The 16,937-nt window shown below is 35.7% G+C and overlaps 1 protein-coding gene across 1 annotated transcript in view; it reads left to right on the forward strand.

Annotated features, from left to right (window-relative positions):
• LOC123311315 (C-type lectin domain family 12 member B-like) overlaps positions 1-16,937 on the forward strand; it is a 134,245-nt gene that overhangs the window by 26,745 nt on the left and 90,563 nt on the right. Inside the window, exon 2 of the mRNA XM_044895209.1 lies at positions 9,805-10,073. Coding sequence (XP_044751144.1) covers positions 9,805-10,073 — 269 coding nt within the window. The remainder of the gene's footprint in view (positions 1-9,804; positions 10,074-16,937) is intronic.

The following is a 16,937-nucleotide window of genomic DNA, read 5'->3' on the forward strand; positions in this document are numbered from 1 at the left end:
TCTATTTGTTCTCATGTCCTTCAGAGCATTTTTTAGAACTTGGCTGTGTCGGTGTAGATTTCTCTTATTTATATCTGTTTTGTTGAGCCTGTATGTTTTTCTTAGTCTCCGATTTTTCCTGATGAGATCTTTGATTTCTCTGGGTGTATCACCGTGTGTATGTGTCGGTGCTGGTCTCGTTATTTTCTTTGTGCTCTTTTTGTAAGCATCTAGTACATTCTTTTCTAGTTTATCAACTGCACTTTCAAGGTCTTCCGATGTGTTGATTGTTGGTATTTCTGTTACCTCCGATTGCATCAGATGGCTATATTTAGTCCACTCGGTGTATTCTGTTGTTTGCATTAGTTCTCTTCTTGGCCCTCCTCCTATTGTTAATTCGATGGGATTGTGGTTAGAGGTTCCATCCCACAAGGTCTCTATCGACAATTCTCTAGTGATATTTTTCATAATTGCGATATCAATTATATCTGGTAATCCATTTCCGAATGCTAGGTAGGTTGGTTCTTCAGGTCCAATAACGATAGCTTCATGTTTTTCAGCGAGATCTCTCAGTTTTCTGCCATTTCTGTTTTCCATCCTGCTGTTCCATTCTGGAGATTTGCAATCAAAATCTCCGATGCAGATTTTCGGGTTTGTTCCATCTAGTAAGTTGTTAATCTCTTCTTCCAATAAGTTATTTGGGGGTCTTTTATATGCAGAAGTGATTTCGACTCTTTGTCGATTTATTTCAGCAACAACCGTCACTGTTTCTATTTGTGACTCGACAGATCTTCCTTTGAAATAGTGTTTCAGATTCCGTCTAACCAGTAAGGCAATACCTTCTCCAGTGTTTGCGATTCTGTCACATCTATATATCTCATAATTCATGATGTTCAATCGCGTATTTGGTTGTATTTTTGTTTCTTGTAAGGCTATAATATCAGTTTTTTTTTGAACGAAAAACTCCATGAGTGTGTCTGAAGAATCATTAATTAATTGGTAAAGGAAGACACACTTGTTTTTATAATCATATACTTAGACTATCGATTTCGGCACTAGGCCATCATCAGGTCAGCTGAAATATAAATAATACATAGATAATACAGTTAACGAGACGTCAAATAACGTAAAATTTCACAAGTGTTTTGTTCACATTAATATTCTCTGATAGACACGAAGCAATATAACACAAACTCACCGTCAATGAAACATGTACAATAAAAGGACATTAGATGTAATATAAAATTAAAGTTTTCCTTTGACTATTCGTTTTCTACCCTTTTAGATATTCTAGGTTAAGTCAGTATAATCTCTAATTCCCTAAGAAAAACACCTCGACAGTTTTCAATTGAAAACTCTGTTCACCTCAGACCTAGATCTATTTCCATCATTTTGGTACCATATAATAATAAATAATAATAATAATAAATCAACTTTATTTGCCCAACAGGAATAATCCCAATTACAGGGTGAAATAAAGAGCAAGTAGGACGAGTCGTAATGTCCCATCAGTAGCCTTTGGGCGAACCCTCCACACTTGTATCCATGTCTTTCGGCCAACGATGACATCCGCATATCTCTCATAATTGAGGAAATATTAGCTCCTTGTTCATGGTATATACCTGTTTGCTGAAAAGAGACATACTTGAAAAACCTTCTATAAATTCGCTCCAGAAGCCTCAGATGACAGTCATACATGGGAATCCTATCGCCATATTTTGGTCCAAACAATCTGCCCTTAGTCTATGTCCCACTAGTTATGAACCACCCTGTATATTAATCCTTTATGCCATACTCTGTCGAATGCTCTGGCGACGTCTAGTAAAACAAGACCTGTAGCTTGTTTATTTTGGAATCCCTCTGTGATGTATTCTGTGAGCCTCAATAATTGTTGCTCTGTTGAATGCTCTCTTCTGAATCCGAACTGTTCTGGTGGTATTAGTTTCAGATTTTCGGTTTCCTCATTTAGCCTCGTGGCTATAATTCTTTCTTCCACTTTTCCCTACGCCGACAGTAGACTTATCGGTCTGTAGTTTTATGGGAACTTATTTCTTTGAATGGTTTATTGAACACTATGACTTCCGCTTCTTTCCATTTTTCCGGGTAGTGTTCTGTCCTCATATTTCCATTCGCGATATTTGTCAAAGCAGCTATACCTTTTCTAGGTAATTTCTTCAACATAACATTGGCTATTTATCGCTTCCGGAAGCTTTCCTCTTCATCAAACTTCTAATTATTTCCCTGATTTCATTTGGCGATGTTGGTTTGTCTATTTCAGCAGCCGCTGGTAATTCATCCATTTCTTCATCATTTTCTTCAACCAGTTCTTCCAAATCTTCATTAACGTCGTCTATCCTGTAATTTATTCTCGATTCTCGTTCGATCGAGTCCGCCAATGCATCTGCCTTATCAGTATTGGTATACGCTATTCCCCTTTCTCCGTTTAGGGGTGGATTTTTAGTCTTTTCTCCTCGTAGGCTTTTTTGCATTCTCCATGATCAATTATATTCAGTTCTTGAACTCTTTTGTTCCATCTGCTTGTTCTTAGATCTCTCAGGGCATTTTCCAGAACTTAGCTATGGAGGTTGAGGTTCCTTTTGTCCAAATCATTTTTATTCATCCGATATATTCTTCTGAGTCTTCGATTTTCTCGTATAATATTATAAGATATAACATTTATCAACTGTGTATATTCCTTAGTTGATAAATAAAAAAATAAAAATCTTTTACTTCTTTAGGCGTATCACCATGCGGATTACTTGGTGCTGGTCTCTTCACTCTTCTCGTGCTTTTTTCGTAAACTTTTGATATAATCTCTTTCAGTTTATCAACCGCACATTCCAGATCCTCTGGAGTGCCTATTGTTGGAATTTCTGTTATTTCCGATTGTATTAAATGGCTGTATTCAGCCCAATTGGTATATTCTCTTACTTCCATCAGTTTTTCTCTTGGTTCTTCTCCAATTGTCAATTCCACGGGATTGTGGTTCGAGGTTCCATCTTCCTAAGTTTCAATCGAGAATTCTTGAGTAGTTTTTCAATATCCCGATATATATTACATCTGGTATCCTTATACCAAAAACAAGATATGTCGGTAACTCTGGTGCAATCACTATGGCATTTTGTTTTTCGGCGAAATCCTTGAGTTGTTTGCCTTTATTCTTTGTTCTGCTCTTCCATAATGGGGATTCACAGTTGAAATCTCCAATGCAGATTTTCGGGTTTGTGCCTGCCAACATTCTGTTTATCTCCTTTTCCAATAAATTGTTTTGTGGTCGTTTATATGCCGAGGTAATTTCGACTCTTTGTCGAATTAATTCGGCAACAATCGTCACTGTTTCTGTTTCTCCTTGTGTTACGTCGGATCTACTTTCGAAGTAGTGATTCAGATCTGTTCTCACCAATATTGCTACTCCTCCTCCGATGTTTGTAATTCTGTAGCATCTATATGTTTCATAATTCATGAAATTCAGTCGTCTGTTCCGGTTTATTCTTGTTTTCTTCCAAAATATCTTAATCATTCGTCATTGGCTCTATGGGATCCATTTTCGAAATTAGACAAGCAAAACGAAGACCACTGCAGCAAACAACTGAACTGAAAAATGGGTCCGTGAAGTTACAGAAAAGTTGGAAGCACTAATTCTGAAACTATGTTAAATGTTTAGTGCCTGATTAGTGCCTATTAGTGCCGTATTAATCTTTGACAGCACCATTGTAGTTTTTGAGAAATTGATAATTCAAGTTCTTGGTGCTGACTTCACGCTCAGCACCAACAATTTCAAATTACCATGAAATTATTATACTAATATTTAGTGCTTAATTAGTGCCTATGAGTGCTTTTGGAACCAATGAAAAAAAATGAACAGTTTTCATAATATCACAGATTATTTTCATTGGTGCTGACTTCACGCCCAGCACCAACATATTGGAATTTCGTGAAAATTTTTGTTGCAATAATTAGTGCTTAATTAGTGCCTATTTGTGCTTTCAAAACGAATGCGATATCATTTTCAGTTTTACAGTAATTGCCTGTTGCTTTTCGAACAAGTGTGAAGTTGACGAAAAGTTGGAAGCACTAATTCTGAAATTATGTAAAATATTTAGTGCCTCATTTGTGCAAATTAGTGTCGTATAAATATTTGACAGCACCATTGTAGTTTTTGAGTTACACGAAAATATCTGTTTTGATACCGCGTAGCCATCTATGGAGAGTCATTCTCTGCAATAGATACGTCGTCAGTGCGTCATTTTATTATCACCTGAAGCGGCTCACACATATACGACTTGGGGCGCCAATGTTGATATCGAAAAATAATTGTACTATTGATTTAAGGGGGCACAAAACTATTTTCTGAATTATTCAGATAATGTTTATATGAAGTAAAGGTTCTTTTTCTCAGATACTGCCTAAACTCTTTTTCCTTTTGCAATAATAATAATACTTTTTGAGTCATCGAGATGAAAAAAGAATAGTGTATTATGTGCTTAAAAAAAATATTAGAACAACCGTATTACTTTTTCAATATGGAAGTACGAAAATTCTAACAGAAAAATGTATAGTGTTATGAAAATAGACATATTATCCCATTATCCCCTATAATGGGGATAATAGTAAAATTTATTTTCATGTATATCTAACCAGACATATGAAAATAAAAATGTCTTAATACGTAGGTACATAACGAAACATAATAGCAATATTTTGACAAAAAAATTCTCAAACATAAACGATGCAACAACAAATTCGAAAAAACGCAAAATTTTCAATATGTAATAAAACAAAAAATTGATGACGAGAAGGCAGAATCATATATACATTTAAAAAGCAGTTCACAATAATTTCAGCATCATTCAAATGATGAATGTGTGTAATTTCATGCTACACATCAATCTTTTAATAGGTATACTTATATATATTCTTCCCATTGACCATTGACCCTAATATTTTTTCTAAAGTTAGCTGTCTCGTAAAATATGAGATTCATTATGAATGATTGAGATTATTTTATTCCATAAAGATAAATAGCTATCTTTATATCACAGTCGATAAATGAAGAGTAAATTTTTTAGAGTTTCGATTAATGTGATAATGGTGAGCTGAGTTTCCTCTTCATTTTCTCGTTTGCTTAATATGATCAAGAGTCCTTGATATTGAAGGTTAAAGATCACGCAAATCAGTGATATACCATACCTGAATATTAACAGGAGTTTCTGTTTGATATTCTCATTTTAAGATCAGTACGCAACATTTTACTCACTTCCGAATATAAGAGATGGTGAGAGGTGAAATAGATAGTCTTCCTGGGAATTCAATATTTTCTTCATTTTCTTGTTTTTCTGTTGGTGATGATATATTTCAATATCAACTGCAGAGAAGTGTTCGGGATAGGTACGGAAAATTAGAAAAATACTTATTCTTCTTATATCAAGATTGGCGCCCAAGTCGTATATGTGTGAGCCGCTTTAGGTGATAATAAAATGACGCACTGACGACGAATCTATTGCAGAGAATGACTCGCATACCTCTCCATAGATGGCTACGCGGTATCAAAACAGATATTTTCGTGTAACTCAAAAACTACAATGGTGCTGTCAAAGATTCATACGGCACTAATTTGCACTAATGAGGCACTAAATATTTGACATAATTTCAGAATTAGTGCTTCCAATTTTTCGCTAAGTTCACACTTCTTCGAAAAGCAACAGGCAATTGAAACTGAAAATGATATCGCAATCGTTTCAAAAGCACTAATAGGCACTAATTAATCACTAATTATTGCAACAAAAATTTTCACGAAATTCCAATATGTTGGTGCTGGGCGTGAAGTCAGCACCAAAGGAAATAATCTGTTATATTATGAAAACCGTTCATTTTTTTTCATTGGTTCCAAAAGCACTAATAGGTACTAATTGAGCACTAAATATTAGTATAATAATTTCATGGTAATTTGAAAATTTTGGTGCTGAGCGTGAAGCCTGCACCAAGAACTTGAATTATCAATTTCTCAAAAACTACAATGGTGCTGTCACAGATTTATACGGCACTTATAGGCACTAATTAGGCACTTAATATTCAACGTAGTTTCAGAATTAGTGCTTTCAACTTTTCGCTAACTTCACGGACCCCTAAAAAATAACACACAAGACACAACGTAGATAAAACTAAATTAATTTCGTTCTGTTAAAACATTGAGGTTATAAACAAGTTGTTAAACTGTTAAACTTTCATTTTGGAATGGTTATCTTAAACCAGAGAAAACTAGCGGTGTATGCCTAACCTATGATCGAACAACAGCTTGATATAGTTCGTAATCATTGGATTGCAAAATTCTAGTTGAATCGAACAACGGCCCTAGAGCCGGCCACTGACTTCGTTCTTTTTTCGACCGTTAATATCGCCGCGATTCGAACCGTCGGTCGTTCCAAAAGCGCCAAAAACCGATGTGTGTGGCGAAAAACCGTCGTGCCGAATCGTCGGTTAAAATATCTGTCGGAGCTTGATTTTTGGAACGACGGTTCATCAAAAATGATGGATCAGAAGACAGCTAACAAACAATTCATTACGGATTTCATCGATTTTTACAGGCAATTTACAGGATTTTTGAAATTTAGAGCAACAAGTGAATGCCGTTACTGCAAGATGAAGAACCATAGAACAGATAAATGTAAATTCTTCAGAGACTTGAGTCTGGATCAAAGATTGGATTGGGTGAGGAAATCCAAAATTTGTTTTTGCTGTATTTCTTCAAATCACTTAGCTAGATATTGTAAAATTCGTAAGTCTTGTAATATTGATGGTTGTAAATTACATCATCATCCTTTATTACATAAAGGAGAAGAAATATCAGAAATTCACGATAGAGAACTCGTCAGCCACCATTCAAGAGAGTATAATAACGAAATATTATTGAGGGTTGCACCGGTTATTTTAACGGAACCTAAGGGAGCTTTCTCAACTTATGCACTTTTCGATGAGGGATCAACTGTCACTTTATTAGATGAGGAAACGGCTGATAAAATTGGAGTCACTGGTCCCAAAGATTGTCTCAGACTCAGGTGGACAAATTCTATAACAAATGAAGACACAAGATCGAAAAGGGTGAATATCCATATACAGGGCAAAGATTTTGGGCAAAATTATCATATGTCTAATGTAAGAACAGTTAACAACCTTAATTTACCTCTTCAGTCCGTGAATATCAAAAATTATGCGAAAAAATGGAAGTATATACCTGAAAATTTGAATTTGTCATCATTCCAGAATGCTGAACCAAAAATTCTCATTGGACAAGATAACATAGACTTGATTATTGCTCAAGAAGTTATAGAGGGAAACAGAAATTCACCGGTTATTTCAAAAACAAAATTAGGCTGGGTTATTCATGGAAACGTTTCACACCGAGGACGGGTAGATGAAGACTTTGTTATGCATATTCATCATCAACAAGAAGATAAGGAACTTAATGACATGGTTAAGAAATCATTTCAAATTGAAAATATGGGGATTCAGATTTCGGAGGAGCGTTTAATGTCATCCGATGAAAAAAGGGCTCGTAAAATACTTGAAGATACATCAAAACGCATATCAGAAAATAAATGGGAGACAGGGCTTCTATGGAAAAATGATGATGTCAATTTACCGATGAGTAAAATGGTGGCTTTCAATAGATTGAAGTCGATCGAAAAGAAAATGGACAGTGATGAGAATTTCTCAGTGGAGTATTCTGGAAAAATTGAAGACTATTTGAAAAAAGGTCATGCTAGGAAGATACCTGATAGAGAAATATCGAAGAACAAAGAAAGGATTTGGTATCTCCCCCATTTCGCAACAACAAATCCAAATAAACCAGGGAAGATTAGACTCGTATTCGATGCAGCGGCAAAAATAAGTGGTTCAAGCCTAAACGATGCACTTCTGAAAGGTCCGGATCTTCTGAATCCTTTGCTAGGCGTTCTTTTCAAAACAAAAGACTATTGCCTTTTCTGGAGATATAAAAGAGATGTTTCATCAGGTTAATATCAGAAAAGAAGATAGATGGGCTCAGCGCTTTCTTTGGAGAGGAAAGGAAAGAAAACAATTCCCTGAAGAATTTGAAATGGTTGCCATGATATTTGGAGCTGTTTCTTCTCCCACCTCAGCACAATATATAATGAGGAGGAATTTAGAGGAATTTCGAGATATACATCCAGAAGCAGTTGAGGCCATTTTAAAACAGCACTATGTCGATGACTATCTTGACAGTGTGGATGATGTGGAAGAAGCCAAAAAGTTGATCCATGCAGTAATTGACATACACAATAGAGGTGGATTCCCCATAAGAAACTGGAGTAGCAATTCCATTGAAGTACTTAAGACCATACCATATAATCTGAGAACAGGAGAAGGTAAGGATATGGATTTTGATAAGGAAATGCCCGTTGAAAGAGTTTTGGGTTCATTTTGGGATCCTAATGATTATACGATCCGTGGTGAAATTGTGTATTTTAGATGTTCAGGAAAGAAACTAAGATTATAAAAGTAATGGAATGGGTTCCATTACTAGGGGGAGTGTTGCTGATTATTATTTAATTTTGATTGTTGTAATTGTTTGAATATGATCATGATATTTATGAAAAACATTAGAGTTGACAGTTGTTGTTTCTGACGAGAATAATAAAAAAATATAATTAGAACGTGAGTTGTTAGTTCTTGAAAAAAGGTATAATCAAGGTAGAAAATTAGGTTTCTACCGAATATAATTACTGTGAGCATCTAGGGCTTACATTTCGGTAGAAACCTAATTTTCTACCTTGATTCTTTTTTCAAGAACTAACAACTCACGTTCTAATTATATTTTTTTATTATTCTTGTCAGAAACAACAACTGTCAACTCTAATGTTTTTCATAAATATCATGATCATATTCAAACAATTACAACAATCAAAATTAAATAATAATCAGCAACAGCCTTCATGATGTACAGATCCGACAACGACTGAAAAATAACTGAGAGGGTTTGCCGAAGTGTGTGGGCAAAACAGGACGTCCGTCAGAATCGTCGGTTCGAATGGCGGCGATACGAACGGATAGAAAAGAACGAAGTCTGTGGCCGGCTTTAGACTTCTTTCCCACCATCCGTCTAAAAGAACTTCTTTTAGAGTTCAATGCCCGAGTTACATTGATATAATGGGATCTTACACAGGAATTCGGGTTCACTTTCACACCGGAAAACAACCGGATGGTACTTTCGGCTGCGCTTATCGCCTCGAGAATCGAGAGCTCGAGTGCCCACCGTACGGATGAAAACCGATGAATGATTTTTCATCCGGTGAAAGCCCGTGGTGTGAAAGGAGTTTTAGCCTTCTTGAAGCTCTCTCAGTTCACCAAAACTGTGGAGATGGAGGGTGAGCTGTAGCGGGTGCAGTTGTGAGAACAGCTCTGGAGTGGGGAGCCACAATACACCTTGAGGTCGCAGTGAAATGCGACTTTAAGGCCAGGCGCAAATAGAAACGCAGGTTAGAGAGGTGACGCAGCGTGAGTTTTTGTAAAACATAGAAAAGAACAAGACCGCGCAAATGAAGCGTCGCTGTCACGCACCTCACCAATCTGCGTTTCTATTTGCGCCTGGCCTAATGGTACTATTATTCCTAAATATTCGGAGGATTTTTTGTGTTTTTGAAAATCGTTTTTTATATTGAATTATCTATAATCATTGAAAGTTTTCAAAACTTGAAGAAGTGGTATTGTTTGTATCAAAAGTTTACTACTCAATATGTGTAGATCAATAGAATCATAGTCATTTCAGATATTTCTCGAATGATCGAATTTTAATTTGTTATATTTAAGGGAGAAGCGAGTCATGCGTTTGGCCAATGGAGAGATCATGGTAGTGAAAAATGAAAATGGATACGGAAAAGAAAGCAAAACACACAACTCCAAAGTTGTTAACAATGGTAATGGAAACAACAAACCGGCTAACCAAGTATCAGAGACGGACTTGTATCTATTGAGTGCTATAGAGAAACTTGTCTACAAAGTTGATTCTATGGAGAAGAGAATGAGAAAAGTTGAAGAAATGCTTTATTATGTTGTAGCTGGAAACAGAATTGATCAAGGTAATAAATCAATAAGTTTAAAAATGTAGTTGAATATTGAAAACGCGAATATAACGCGCTGTTGGAGGAACAGTAAACGATATGGAATATGGATATCGAATGCAGTCTTGGACATAACTCCTCGGGATCGAAAATATTTCATACGGATGTTGTGTTTCCCGCTTAATACTTTCAAAGTATTTATATTCCCCTGATTTATTGTAACAATTTAACTTATAACGTGCCTTCAAAAAAATTCGTCGTCAAGTAGGCTGTGGAATTTTAGTGGTTGATAACGTGAACGTGACGTTTAGCTTCTACAATAACATTTTATGATAATATTTCGAATTTGATGAAATTATCCAGTTTCCATTTCGAGAATTACGCTAGATATTATATGGTCATTTGTATGTTAGCATGCTTTCAGTCTTCGAATAATGTGGTGGTACAAGCTTAGCGATACGTTTAGGCACAAAATATCTTCTTTCAAAATTCCACAGCTTACTAGGCGGCGAATTTTTTTTAAACGCGTTACGTTCCTTGAAGATTTATTCGAAGCTTTGATCTGCTTCGATCAGCGTAATCAAGAATTTATTAGTTTCTTCATTAATTCACGATTCCATTTCGAGGTTAAAGGAAGTTATTTGAGGTATCCGCTGAATTTGGAAAATTTTTGCATGTGTTTAAAATTTTTCTGTTCATTTATTTGTTTACTAAGCTATTAATTGAAATATGGGGGCGGCGAAAGAGAGTGACGAGGAAAGCGTTTGCGTAGAAGATGGAGAAATTTTCGGAAACGAGTGCAATTATTGCGGAAATGAAGTTAAGGAAAATGATAGATGCAGCAAATGCTCCTATAATTTTCATAAATCATGCCTAAAATGGGCTGCAAACCGAGTAGGTACAACTTGCAAACATGAAATGGCTAAAAACACTGAAGCAATTTCTAACTACACATAAAAAAATCCTAGAAACGGAAATTGTATTTTTCAGGCAAATAATCAAGAAGATCACCGGAAAAAACCAGATCCTAATGTGGAACAACCATCTTCTAGGAAAAATTGAAACAGTTTGAAAACCACAAAAAACGGGGTGAAAAAAATCATATTTCCAAGTGACTAAAAAAACAGAAGATAAGATCATATACAGTTGAGAAGATAGTTTAATGTCTAAAATTTAATATCATGAAAGTTTTGACGGCATGCAGACAGGAATTGGGAAATGGAGATGTTGAATCCCGAAGATCATTGAAAGCGATATTGATCCCCTCCACCTCGTTAACATTTCCAATCGCTTTCGAACGCCACAGTTCGGAAGTGATAATACTAGCACATGAATTCTGAGGATAGTGGTTTTCAGTTTTCAGTGGTAGCTCAATTGGGAGAGTACCTGACCGGTAATCGGGGGGTCGTAGGTTCGAATCCTGCTCTGGGTGGTACTTTTTTCAGAATTCAATTCCTCTCTGCATGCCGTCAAAACTTTTATGATATCATATACAGTGTTCGTACATTGAACGAACACTGAATAGTGTTTATTTAAGGTGTCCTGGAGGTATGTGCCAAGTGTTGCATCATATACAGCTACCCCTACGAAAGAAGTTCCCATCTTTGACGCATCCGTGAAAATCCGGTGACTGTCGGTTAAGTAGTTTTCATCAATCACAGTGTGAAAATCCAAACTGGGCTTCAAATGATTGTAGGATCTTAAAATAATTTTTGGAGTTATTTCGAGGGATCTATATTCTGCAGTGTAAATAGGAAGTTTATTGTCGGTGATTAGTTCCTCTGAGTTGGGCTCATAACATGAAATATTGGGAGGTTCCTTTTTGATAATTCAAAATCTGTTTGTCAAGGTATTCAGGAAAAAGCCTGGACTTGAACGGGCTTGACATTGAGCTCTTCTTCAGTATGAATTTTTTGGCTGACATTTCTCTCCTGTACTTCAACTCTCTCTCCTGATTCAGCCATTACCACAATGTTGGGGGTGGACTTCAAGAATCCCATACAAATTTTAATGGCTTTTCGCTGTAACACATCTAGATCTTGGAGATTACACTGGAAGGCATTTCCATAAAAGATACATCCATAGTCTATTACAGAGCGTACAAAACTGCTATAAAACATCAAAGAGGTTTTTTGGTCAGTATCCCAATTTTTTCCACAAACATATCTCAGGGTTTGTAAAGATTTTTCAGCCTTGTGTTTAGTTTTTTGAATTTGAACTTTCCAGTTGAGTTTTCGGTCCTAGGTATTTTACCACCTCTTGACCCTTAAAATTCATAACGCAAATGTTATAATGACTTGGAATATCGATGCGTTTGGTGGTGAATGTACAAGCAACTGATTTTTCAGTGGACAAAGTATGTCCATGGGAAAACAAAAATTCCAAAAATATTGAAAGTTTCTTTCGCATCGTTTGGTTCGTCAATTTCAGCATTCTCCTTGAATGGAAAATACCCCACACCAGGCACTTTATTTAAAATATGTTCTAAAATCTGGTATTTCGGTTGGTATAGACTCTTTGAGTAAATATAGACATTTTCAAAATTCAAACCATTCAAATCGAAAATTAAACTCAATAACGCATTCGTAGCTCATCTGGGATAGCTCCGCATTCGCGATAATTGTATCTGTATTTATATTTCAACTTTAGTTAAATCTCGCTTGAATCAGTACTGAATTTTCATTAGTTTATCAGTGGTATCTTGCAAATTAATTATGTAAACTAGAGGGGAAAAATCTAGAAAAAAAAAACAATGAAGAAATGAGTTCCCGTGTTGAAAAAATGGAGGAAGTGCTTCAGGATCTCGGGATTGAGACAGGAAGTTGCGAATTTGTTAGAGAATCCTGTTCCGACCTCTCCTGAGCCTGCTACAGATTTTATAACTGTGGTAATGAATAAAATTAGTGCATTTGAAAATTCTATGAGAGAGAATTTGAACGCTCTCAAGGAACGCATTGAGACAATAAATACTCAACTAGAACTGGAAAAACAGGAAAAATTCAATAGTCAGCTAATTCTCCATGGAGTGAAGGAAGAAGAAAATGAAAATTTATATGAAAAAGTTCTTGATATTATAAATAATAAAATACTTAATAACACCTCCGATCAGATATCAGCAGATGAACTGCATGTTTATCGCGCATGTTATCGCGCTGGTAGAAAAAATAATCAACCAGGGAAATCCCTTCCTGTCACAATTCAATTCATCCATCGATGGAAACGTGACATTGTTTACAAACATAAACGAAATCTCAAGGGCTCTGGTGTTGTGGTTGGTGAGAGACTTGTTCCAAATAAGCTTGTTTTGTTCAAGAAAGTGCGTGCTAAATTTAATACTACCCCTTGCAGGACTTCTAGAGGTAACATTTTCCTCTCATATAAGAATAAAGTGAGAAAGATTATGTCTGAAAATGATCTAAATCAATTGAAATAATTAGGATTTAATTTGATGATAAATTTTCCGTGGTGCGGAGCTGCTCTTGAATTATTGGATTAATTTTGCATTTTTTTTTGTAGTGAATCTGCTGTTTAATTTCGTCATACTATAAGGTTCTTGTTCAATTTTATTCAGTCTTTTCTTTTGTTGCTAAATTTATATACATAATCATATTTCTGCTCTTACTTCAATTCGCTCTTTCGCCTAAAACGTAATTGCGAGGGGTGAACCGGTCATGAAAATGTTGTACACCACAATTCAGACAATTCACGCAATTCCTATGATACCATATGAAACAATTCAGACAATTCCAACAATTCACACAATTCAAGAAAATTCATGGTAATTCCTGACAATTCACGGACAATTCATGAAAATTCAAAACAATTCAATACAATTCATAACAATTCAATACAATTCATATTCCGGATTAATGTCTCGAATATGCAATATCGAAGTTTTTTCACATCATACTATACTTATTCAGACTAAGGTCCGGCTTCATGAAGCTAGATCGAGAAATCAACGCTTGATTGACGAATATAATGAAACAACATTGAAATGTTTGCAATCGATTTCAACAATATGAAACTGGAGAAGTGAACTGCCAGGAATTGTTGAGAATGGTCGTGAATTGACAGGAAATGCTGTTTATTGTCGTTAATTGTCAGGAAATTTTGTGGATCGCCGTGAATTGCTATAAATTGTCAAACAATTCACGAATTGTTTGAAAATTCCTATGAGTTTTGTGAAATTGTTATGAATTCCAAAGATTTTTTTATTATTAGGCCATACGCTGACACGAAAGCTTTAGTTCTGTAATTTTCTAGTCGCAGAAATAAGTAGTATGCACGAACCATATACTGGATGCATGTCCATTAGGTGTATGCATATTTTTTATCCTTCCCCAAACATGGCAATCTAAGTGCGTTAGATCGGATTGACGTGGTGGCCGTGGAATCAGTGGAAAAAAAATGAGATGTGTAGATGAGAATGACGGACTTTTACTATTATTCATTATTCAATTATTTGAAAATTAAAATTGAAAGTTACTACTAGATATATGAACCTATTATTGGTTGAATATTTCGAAAACGATCTCGAAAATGATGAATTACAGGCATATATTTAGTTGATGTGACATGATGGTTTTCAGAAGTAAGAATCATAAGACGAAATTCAAATTAAGAAGTGGAATTGATGACTGTGAGTTATAATAAATAAAGAAATTAACGGCATGGAGACAATTATTGAATTCTGAAAAAATACACCTCCGGGCGGCCCTCTTGATTCCCTGCAGATGTCGCTAAATGTCGACGATGCCATGGGTAATGGGTAAAAAGAATCTTGATGATCACTGAAAGTGAATGTTGTTCCCTTACCACATAACAATCTCTCACCCTTGCGAACATTGAAACGTTCGCAAGGAGACACCTACTAACAAATGTATTCTGGTTCAGTATAGGTCCGTCAACGAAGAAGAAGGTCGTGAACTCTGATAGCTCGGTTGGTTAGAGCACTTGATCGGTAATCAAGAGGGTCGCGGGTTCGAATCCTGTCCGGAGGTGTACTATTTCAGAATTCAATAATTGTCTGCATACCGTAAACTTCTTTATTTATTGTAAAAATCATAATTCAATTTGGGTTCCCATTTTAAGTTTTTAACGACGTTTTTATTTAAAATTTGGCCTGTTTTTGTGGATATCCTGTAGAATTTTTCCGTCAATATATGAAGTGAAAGACGTACAACATAACTTCAATAACAAGCACTGAAAATTTCATTCTTCTAGCGTGAAAGGACAAGTAGCTATGATCATCTTTGTGATCCTCCCGAATAGAGAATATTTTTCCAAGAGCACAAATGTCCCTGGAAAGCTTCGAAATATAAGTGAGGTGATGATCGTAATTCACGAAGGGGTGGGAGAGGAAATTTTGTTACAGGAAAGACCCAACTTAATTTCATACGAGCCATCCTGAATTCTGTCGCATGAATTCGGGAACGCCCTGCATATTTCACATATTCCAGATTTCAACGACATCTCGGATAACCCATTGAAAATGGATTGCGTGAAAATATCTATCTGTAGTTTTTCGTATGATTTTGGGAGAAAGAATGACCCTGTATACTAGGTATGCCCATAGAAATGAATAGATGCTACTCATTTCTAAGACGAGAAAGTTGTACAACTAAAAATTACATGTCAGCGGATGCATAATAATTAAAAAAAAATGCTTTGCAATTCATAACAATTCAAAAAAATTCGAGAAAATTCATGACAATTCACAACAATTCCTGACAATTCACGATAATTCTCAACAATTCCTGGCAATTCACGACAATTCATGACAATTCATGGCAATTCAAAACAATTCCTACAATTTGTACACCACAATTCACGACCGGTTCACCCCTCGCGTAATTGATACATGTAATGTTAGAATTCTTGCATTTCTGATTAATAACCTAAGAGTTTCAGTTCCTGTTTTCATTATCCGGTAATTCCTTTTTTTTCTCGTAGGAGATGCTTTTATTTGTATAAGTTATGAATCACGGAGGAAGGGCTCTGCTGAGTATCGCTCATTCAAATGTACGCTCTCTGTTTCCACATTTTGATGATGTTAAAGATCTCCTTTTATCTAATGATTTCGATATTTTCGGCTTAACTGGAACCTGGTTGACTGATCTAATTTCAGACGACGTTCTTGATATAGATGGTTTCAATTTTGTACGTACTGACAGAGGAAGTCGAGGAGGAGGAGTCGGCATCTATATTAAAAATACCTTAAGTTTTAAGATTTTTAAATATGATATTGAGAATGAGCAGATGGGGTTGATTTTCAAGATCGGGAGTTCGAGAGTGGCTGTCATCATTGTTTATAGGCCATCTTCTTTTGATTATAAACTTCTCATTGACGAATTTGAGTCAGTTATTTCAGAGATGGTAACATATGCTGATTATGTACTCTGCCTAGGCGATTTTAACATGGATTTTTTTGATAAAAATAGTGTTGACATTAAATGTCTGATTCAGGTCTTGGATAGTGGTGGCCTCCATCAAGTGGTAACTGAGGCTACTAGAACTACTCGGACCTCTTCAACGTTAATTGTCTACATAATAACTTCTGCACCCGATCTGGTTGTGAAAACTTCTGTCCTACCAGTCCCTCAGGTTAGCGATCATGATCTCGTAAACTGTATTTTAAATTTGGCCTTCCAGAAGCCAGACATCGAGAGATTTCAAGAATATTAACTACGATCAATTTAAATGTGATCTAATGTCTATTTCCTAGAACAATGTTTACGACATAGAAACGGTTGATGGAAAAGTTGATTTTCTCACCTCTAGTATAATAACTTCATTAGATCTACATGCTCCATTCAAAACATTCAAAATTTCTAAAACTTATTCACCTTGGCTAACCGATACTTTGCGAGATATGATCAA

This window comes from Coccinella septempunctata, chromosome 4 (genome assembly GCF_907165205.1).
Source record: "Coccinella septempunctata chromosome 4, icCocSept1.1, whole genome shotgun sequence".
Taxonomy (NCBI): Eukaryota; Metazoa; Arthropoda; class Insecta; order Coleoptera; family Coccinellidae; genus Coccinella; species Coccinella septempunctata.